Genomic DNA, 9,400 nt, shown 5'->3' with positions numbered 1-9,400 from the left:
TCCCGCTTAAGGGCGGGCCGCGCCCTCGGGGTCCGCAGCAGGCAGTGCCCGGCAGGGAGGCGGCGTGGGGCGCCCCGGCGGAGCCCGGGAGCCGCGGTGTTCCAGAACCAGTGTCAGTTCTCGGGGCAGAGGGTGCCCAGGCGTCCTTCCCTCGCCCGCTCTGCTTTTGCGGGAAAACCAGTGGCGTCCCCGCAGGGCCGAGCAGGCCCGCGGGCACCGCAGCGCTCTCCTGAGTTCTGTTGGTTGGCCTGCGATTCCAAGAAAGTCAGAGGAGCAGCGGCTGCAAATTCGCTCACTGTTTTGTTCTCCCCTCTTCCACACTCAAACGTCTTCGTCGCCGCTTTCTTTTTTCCCCTGGATGTTTTCTCCCGTTTCCAGTGCAGCTTTGGAGGGACACGTTTCGTAACTGTCGTCCAACTGGAAAAGTCCGGACAGCTGAAAGGGAGGGGACAGTGGTGAACCCTGAGTTCGCAGTGCCGAGGAGTGCTCAAGCCCAAGCCAGGCGCAAGCCGCGATTCCCGCTGGCAGGTTGGGGCCCACCCTAGCTCTGCCACCGGGTCACTCACGATCCCAGCAGGAGCCCCACATTTAGGATCAGAAACCAGCGCAATGCGAAAGGGGTGGGGATGAGGGACATGCTAGGCCGGGAGGGTCTGAGCCACTTTGCAGATTCAGTGACAGCTTCCTGGGTTAGGCCTGGTCCTAACGGGTATGCATCATGAAAAGGGGAGAGACACGGAAGGGGGAGAGGAAGGGGAGGCAGGAGAAGCTGATGAATAGGATTGGGGGAGAAAATGAAAGAGGTAAGAAGGAAATAAATTACACTCAGAGCACTGTTCTCCTTTTCCATATCTTCTGCACCTTCGGGATGGTCAAAGGTTTCCATGGAGATAAACTCCCTGCTGGAGCAGCCTTGGGGAAAGAAAGGGAAGCATTTGGCCTGCTGTGCAAGAGTGGGGCTGGGAGGGTTAGCCCTGCTGCCGCTGGCCAGGTGTCCTAGGAGGCAGTGCCTGTCCCCAAGAACCCGTTCTCTCCATCTGGAAATCCTGCTCTCCCAGGACCTGGATGGCTTCACCTGGGTGGGAGGTGGAGGCCTGTCCTTGATTTCAGGTTCCCTTTTCCAGCTCAGATTTGTAACTATGACCCCGAGAAGACCTGTCTAAAGTGGTGGTCATAACCCTACTGCTTGTCCTAAAAAAAAAAACAACGGTCATTGTCTCTTTGTGCTTGACAACCTTCCTGCCCTCCACCCTTCTTCCCTCTCTTCCCCTTTTTCTTTCCCTTGATTCCTGTTTTCTTGGTAGCTTCTATCACTGCTCTCCTCATGGGAAATCAGAGGATCAGGGTCATCTGGGCCATTTCCTGCCTTCAGTAAGGATCCACCTGAGCCTGGAAAGAATTGATCCTGCCAGCATTGACAATATCCGGATACCACCTCCCAACTGGGGACGGTCAGCACACATGGTACCACAGGTGAGGGTGGAGGACACTCTCAGTTTAGTCTAGACCATACTTTTTCATACTCCTTAGAGATGCCAGTTCTACATCCAACATTGTGTCCATACGATACGTTTCTAAAAAGAAAGCAGTTTATGGAACAATAGTACCTTTACAGGTATGGTATCCACATCTGAGCTATTCTTCTATTCTACTTTATTGTGTTCTATTCTATCCCATTCTATTCTGAGACACAGAGGAGGAGAGGGGCTGTGGAGGGGGTGGGGTCACCTGCAGTCACCTCACAACAAGACCCTTTGAGGGAGAGTTTCTCCTGACACAGACCGCAGCTGCTCTGGATGAGCTCTCACGTGTCTCCCCATGGGCCCCGGGGCTCCTGGCAGCCATGACTATACCCTGTTCACCCAGTATCCCCTGCGGCTCCTGGAATAAACTCAGAATTCTCAGGACTGACCACCAAGCCTTAGAGAACATCCTTCAGTCAAAGATGGAAGTGTGGGAGACGAAAGTGCGGCTCACAGGCTAAGTTTTACTATATCTTTGTCATTTGCATATTTAACCTCTTCCTCCTGGATCCACTGGCCATGGGCTCTTAGGGGTCTTAGGTACTAAGTCTTAGGCACAATAGTGGTGACAGCACTGTGGGGACCCCAGAATCTTGGTCTCAAGTTCTGCAGTCACATGAGTGAATAAAGGAAAGGCCCACTGCCCAGTGGTAGGAGGAGGGGCTTTGGAGTCAGTGAGACCTGAGCGCAGTTCTGACTTTACCACTCACTCACTAGCTGTGTGATCTTGGGTAAGCCACTTAACTTCTCTGAGAGTCTTTTCTTGTCTGTAAAAATGGGGATAATAATATCTATCACAGCTTTGTTATAAGGATTAGCAAAAAGATTTATAAAATAAAATGTCTGGTACGTCTTAGGAATTTAATAAATAATACCAGTTATGATTATTGTTAATAGTGATCACAGTAATACCAAAGAGAAGGTCTCAGAACAGTTCTCAGTACTCCAAGTATGCTATTATTACTCACGTTTGGGGGAAATTTGTTTGCTGTTGTCTTCACCCACATGAATATCTGGGGGAAGAAACAAATTATAGAAGTGATAAATGGCTTTCAAAGAAAACACAGAGTATGCACGTGCGCACACACACACACACACACACAGGAAAAACCAAACCAACCATACAGGCCCTTGAAGAATAATTTGATATCAGCAAAATTTTAAGTGACAGTTGCATTCTTGAAAACTGAGCAGACTGGCTCTGGTACCACTCAAGGTCTAGTGGTGTGTTGGGAAGACACTGTGAATCTCTTCTCCCAGTCCATGTACCAGAATAAGCATAAAGAGTGTTGGTGGAGGGGTGTCTGGGTGGCTCAGTTGGTTAAGTGTCCGACTTCGGCTCAGGTCATGATCTCATCATGATTTGTGAGTCTGAGCTCTGTGTCGGGCTCTGTGCTGACAGCTCAGACCCTGAAGCCTGCTTCAGATTCTGTGTCTCACTCTCTCTGCCACTCACACAATGTCTCTATTTCTCTCTCTCTCTCAAAAATAAATAAAGGTTTTTAAAAAAGGTAAAAAAAATTTTTAAAAAAGAGTGTTGGGGAGAAAGAGAAGAAGAATGGGGAAGGTGGGCAGTTAACATTCAGGCTAGTAAGGACTGGTGTGTATTCTCTTTTCCTTCAGTGGAAGGATATTTGTAGCATACATCACATAAATCCCGACTGGTCTTGGGAATTTAGTTTTAGCATTTAGTGTTTAGAATTTTGATCTTTTAGTTTGGCTTAGAAATGGAATGAAATTTAATTATTTATCGGGGGTGGAGGGAGCAGAGGCAGAGAGGAGAGAGAATCCTAAACAGGCTCCAGGCCCAGGGTGGCTCAAACCCACCAATGTGAGACAATGACCTGAACTGAAATCTAATCAGACGCTTAACCAAATGAGCCATCCAGGCACCCCTAAAAATGGAATGAAATTTATTAACAAATGAACCTATTGGTGAGTTGAAATTATTCTCATCAATATACATGTTTTTGGTAAATTACAAATTTGGAAGATAAAACCTTACCTTTCCCCTTTCTGTCCACTGGATGGCACAATGGAGCCACTAATAGATCCCACTAGTTCAGGGGCAGCTCTTCCCCGATTGATTTCAAATGGGCAAACTATTTTTATTTTCTTTCAAACTAGATTTTTCCTTATTCCTTACCATTATGCAAAACCTTTTTAAGGACCATCTCTATCACATGAACTAAAGTACATCATTTTCACCTGGGGGCACAAAGAAGTGAAGTAATTTATCCAAAGACATAGAGCTGGGTTTGAGCTATGAGCCCTTAACCCTTGTGCTGTGCTGCTAACTAAGCTTCTCTGTCTTCTGGAAGTTAACCCATGGGGTCACTTTATGCCTAAACCCTCCCAGTTGCTCTCTGCAGCTCACAACGGAAGAGATCTCCAGGTTGTTTCCACATGTACTAGGCTGGATTAGGATCTTTTTGCTTGGTGGCCCCGAGTGTAAATTATGTGAAGATGGAAGTTGGTCTGTATCTGAAGTGCCTTTTGTTTTGTTCTGTTTTAAAAGTGTGTTTTCTGCGATGCTCAGCATCNAGCCTTTTCCATTTCACCAAGAATTTAAGAGGAATTTTTCAAAAAGACTAAACTATAAAGACCCCTAATCTGTTTGTGTAGTATGGTTCCATTTTTTTTAAAAAATTGCATTTCTATAGACAAAAAAGTTTGGGGTATAATACTTACAGTGATTACTTCCAGTTATGTCTGATTTGCATTTTTGTTCTTTTCTGCATTACATTCTAAGTTTTGTGTAATATACATATGTATTCTTTTTATAATCAGAAATGAAACTTAAAATACTTTTTAAAAAATGTTTTACATGGAAAGAGCCTAAGTGTCCATCAACGGACGAATGGATCAACAAGATGTGGTTTATCTATACCATGGAATACTACATGGCAATGAGAAAGAATGAAATCTGGCCATGTGTAGCAACATGGATGGAACTTGAGGGTGTTATGCTGAGTGAAATAAGTGAGGCAGAGGAGGACAGATACCATATGTTTGCACATATAGGAGGATTAGGAGGAACCTAATGGAGGACTGTGGGGGAGAAGAAGGGTGGCAATAGTGGGGGAGAGGGAGGGAGGCAAACCATGAGAGACTCTTGAATGCGGAGAACAAACTGAGGACTGATGGGGGTTGGGGGGAAGGGAAGGGGGTTGACGGGCATGGAGGAGGGCACTTATGGGGATGAGCACTGGGTGTTGTTGGAAACCAACTTGACAATAAACTATTTATAAAAAATGTTTTATTTATTTTTGAGAGGGAGATAGAGAAAGCATGAGCAAGGGAAGGCCAGAGAGAGAGGGAGACACAGAACCTGAAGACAGGCTGCAGGCTCTGAGCTTGCTGTCAGCACAGAGCCCGATGAGGGGCTCGAACCCATGAACTGTGAGATTATGACCTGAGCTGAAGTCGGACGCTTAACCAACTGAGCCACCCAGACGCCCCTAAAATACTTATTTTTTAAACACGTTTAATTTTGAGAGAGAGAGAAAGAGAGAGTGTGTGTGAACATGAGTGGGGGAGGGGCAAACAGAGGGGGTACAGAAGATCTGAAGCAGGCTCTGCACTGACAACAGTGAGCCTGATGCTGGCCTCAAACTTGAAAACCAGGAGATTGTGACCTGAGCCAAAGTCAGATTCTCAAACGACCCAATCACCCACGTTCCTGGAAACTTAAAATGCTTAAAACCAATTGGTCAGGGACACCTAGGTAACTCAGTGGGTTAAGCATCTGACTCTTGATTTCAACTCAGGTCATGATCTCACGGTTTGTGAGTTCAAGACCTGTATCAGGCTCTGTGCTGACAGCTGAGCTTGCTTCAGATTCTCTCTCTCCCTCTGTCTCTGCCCCCCCCCAACTTATTTTCTCTCTTTCTCTCAAAATAAATATATTTTTTAAATTAAAAAAATGGGACACCTGGGTGGCTCAGTCGATTAAGCTTCCGACTTCAGCTCAGGTCATGATCTCACAGTTTGTGGGTTCAAGTCCCACGTCAGGCTCTGTGCTGACAGCTAGCTCAGAGCCTGGAGCCTGTCTTTAGATTCTGTATCCCTCTCTCTCCAACCTTCCCTTGCTCTCACTGTCTCTCTCTGACTCTCAAAAATAAATAAAAAAAAAAACATAAAAAAATTTAAAAATTAAAAAAGAGATCAGTTATCTAAAATAATCCACAATCTCACCAAAGACTGTTTGCTAGACCTTATTTTCTTTATCATAAGAGTACATGAAATAATTTTCAATAATAAAATAATGAAAGTAACTAAATTATCTGGGCCTAAAATGAAATTCCCCCAAACCAGCAAACAACCCTTATGTACTACACTAAATGGCTCACAGATATATTAAAGCCTCCCCTCTACCCCCAAGACCCTGAGGGAACCAGACATGGGGCCCACAGTTAGGCCTGCACGGGGGCCTATGGGTAAAGTATAGCAGACAGGCTCTACTTCTGTTACCCTTGTGGTACAACGGTTATTCTCATTGTACATATCTTTCAATGGCCAGGACTCAGAAAATCAGGGACAAAATTGAATTCAGAATTCAAAATTTTCAGTGCAATTCTGGCTAGTAAAATACTATTAGAGCTTAACTCCTTTATGTTAGCCAATAGCACCAGAAAAAGTATATCCCTCTATTCTGTGACTCTCTCATCTTGAAATTGCTTAGGTTCTTAGGAGAGTTCCCACCTCACGGCCTTGCCCCGTCCAGGCCTGACCACTGCTAATGTGAGGAGCCCTGCATCCCACCCTCATGCTTCCACTGGAGGAAGCAATTGATCCTAATCAGTATTAGGAGATCAGGCTGTTACCTAACGGAGGTAAAGAGGAATGTGTCTGATGCTTAGGTGATCCACTGGGACATCCCCTAATACTTCCACACCCAGCTGTACCTGTAAATGGGTGAGTAAAAGAAGAAAAGGCAGACAAGAGTCTGGGACACCCACTGTGCATGCCAGCAGAAGAGGAGAAGGAAGGGTATGTAGAATGAGTGGAAGGAAGAAGATGACAAAAGTACAGCGTAGGGACCAATTGCAACCGTTGGTGGCACAGATTAAAGTTAAGTAGGACTCTTACTATGTCGCCTGGTGGAGATTCCCCGCCTTCGGACCAGGCCTCTAGACTCACTCAGACTAAAATTGCAGAGATGAGGACAAATGCCATATGGAAGTTACTAGAGTGTGATAAGGGCACAACTCATTTGACCTCCTGGCTCCCAGATTTCATATATTCTGCCTACTGAGGGCACAGTGCCATAAAATGGCCATTGGTTTAAGGTGTATACTGCATCCTGAAGATTAGCACCCCGACCCCACAGTGTCATGTTTAAACAAACTTGCTCATCCTTGCCTTCAAGAGGCTGTTCCATGGCTCTATCTGGCTGGCAGCTTCTAAATGGGGCAGGACGGGTAGTCAGTCAGTCCTGTGATCATATGCCAACAGCTGAGTCTCTCCATTAAAGCAAAGTTATAGTATAACTTCATAGTATATACAGTTGGATGGTATCCATCTGGGAACTCAGCATCAATCTGTGCTGGCCGGTTGGACAGTCAACAATGGCAGGAGACACATCAGTCTTGATGACAGGGAGCCCATGCTGCCGGGCCCATGCATAGCTTCTCTGTCTGCTGCAAAGTCTTCTCTCTATTTATGAGCCCACTGTGCAGGTACTGGGGTGCCGAGGAAAAAGCTGGCTGACACCTGCTGGCCAAGTCACCCAGTCACACCTTTTCTGCAATGGATATTCCCTAGTAGGCGTGAACACAATACAGAGATTTTTGATTAAGTCTATAGGTCTTGTGCCTCTTCCCCAGTTTGACCATGTTATAATTAGATGCTAATCATTACTCTGGAAGGAAGGTGTGGACGCATCCTGAGAAGGTTAAACATCGTATTGTATTTCTTATTTGCAGTTTCTCCATAATCTTGCAGGGAGAAAGGTCTGTCTCCCAACAAGGGGGGGAGTGGGCCATTTATGCCAGCTCAGGGGGATCAAGGGCATATACTCAGACATCCTCATCACAAGTTTTAGAGTCCCACACCTTCCCTATCAGGGCCTGACCTGCCTGCTCATCAACTAGCACTAGGAGCCCAAAATGATTCAGCAGCAGACTTGCCTGGGCTGAGAATTCATCGTTTTTCCACATAGAGCCATGCAGCAGAAGATGAGGGCCTGAACGCTGGCAAGGAGGCCCTCTGATTCACACACTGGGGCTTTAAACTGGAAGTTAATCTGATCCTGTCACTCTTTTGAATGCATTGGTGGTGCTTAGCAATAGCCTCCCACTTCTATGCTCCTGATATTTAGTATTTTCCCCAAATTTCCCAAATGCTAGAGACATCACACCAACTGGTACATCCCTGTCCACCTATATCTGACTCCAGGTGTCACCACAGGTGAAGATCATAGCCATTGAACTGCTACCACAAACCAGGGACCAGGGCTTTCAACACTCCACCTACCAACAGAGATGGAGTCCTCAGGTCAAGTTTCTCAGAAGCAGACTGCACAAGAGAGTTGTGGAGAAAGGGCTTCCAGAGGAAACCTGTAAGAGCACTGAGCACAGAAGACAAGGCAGGGAAGACACCAGACGCAGATGTGGGCTCAGCTCAAGTCTAGCATCAGCCTGACCTCCTGGGAAACCCTGGAGCATAGGTGGTGCCACAGATGTCTCCTTTGAGGCAGAAGATTTGGCTTTTGTACCCTGAATCAATCAGCCATTGGCTGGCTGGCCATAAACTGCCGCTGTGGAAGGCTATAACCTCTCAGGCACTTCCTGGCTAGACAGCTCTGGTCAGCTGAGGGCAATGTCAGAAGGGTACAGCTAACCTCATCGCAGCCAGACAGTGGATACACACACCTGGTAAAAAGAATGTGGGCAAGGTGTCAACAGCCACTATTATATTACTGTGTGTGATTTTTTTAAAAAAAATTTTTTTTTAATGTTTTATTTATTTCTAGGAGAGAGAGAGAGAGACAGCGTGAGCAGGGGAGGGTCAGAGAGAGAGGGAGACACAGAATCTGAAGCAGGCTCCAGGCTCTGAGCTGGCAGTCAGCACAGAGCCCGACGCGGGGCTCGAACCCACCAACCGCGAGATCATGACCCAAGCGAAAGTCGGACGCTTAACTGACTAAGCCACCCAGGTGCCCCTGTGTGTGATTTTTAAATTAAAAAAAGTTAATAGATTTTAGAGCAGTTTTAGGTTTACAGAAAAATTGAGCAGAAAATACAGAGTTCCCATATAACCTCTCTGCACTCATTCCCCATACAGCAGCTCCTATTATGAACATGTTGCATTAGTGTGGAATGTTTGTTACAATTAGTGAACCTGTACTGATACATTATTACTAACCAAAGTCCATAGATTACATCAGGGTTTACTCTGTGTTGGACAGTTCTATGGATTTTGACAAAAGCAAAATGTCGTGTATCTGCCATTATAATATCTTACAGAGTAGTTTCACTGGACCTGAAATTTTCTTGTGCTCAACCTGTTCATCCCCTCTTCCCCAAATCCCTGGGAACCACTGATCTTTTTTACTGTCTTTATATAGTTTTGTCTTCTCCAGAGTGTCAAATAGTTGAACTCATATAGTATGTATCTTTAGCCTAGATTCTTTCACTTAGCAATATGCACTTAAATTTCTTCATGTCTTTTTGTGGCTTGATAGCTCATTTCTTTTTATTCCTGAATAATTCCCCATTGTATGGATATTCATAGTTTGCAACTCATTTGGGTAAATTCCACAGAATATGATTGTTGCTCTATATGGTAAAACTATTTTTAGCTTTCGTAAGAAACTGTCAAACGATACCATTTTGCATTGCCACCAGCAGTGAATGAGAATTCCTGGTGCTTCA

General features: G+C 45.6%; 1 protein-coding gene across 1 annotated transcript; it reads right to left on the bottom strand.

Moving 5' to 3' along the window:
- On the bottom strand, positions 1–3,697 carry LOC144223769 (putative guanine nucleotide exchange factor MCF2L2). The gene is made up of 4 exons (XM_077754582.1): positions 3,670–3,697; positions 2,492–2,536; positions 824–912; positions 1–435 (listed from the first exon to the last, which is right to left on the bottom strand). Exons 1-4 carry the CDS (start codon positions 3,695–3,697, stop codon positions 322–324), a joined length of 276 nt encoding a protein of 91 aa, XP_077610708.1. The 3' UTR covers positions 1–321.
- Positions 3,698–9,400: the final 5,703 nt, after the last annotated feature.

This window comes from Crocuta crocuta, unplaced genomic scaffold, assembly GCF_008692635.1.
Source record: "Crocuta crocuta isolate KB4526 unplaced genomic scaffold, BGI_CrCroc_1.0 scaffold70, whole genome shotgun sequence".
NCBI lineage: Eukaryota > Metazoa > Chordata > Mammalia > Carnivora > Hyaenidae > Crocuta > Crocuta crocuta.
The sequence above is the reverse complement of the archived record's forward strand: the minus strand, read 5'-3'. Positions and strand labels throughout refer to the sequence as shown.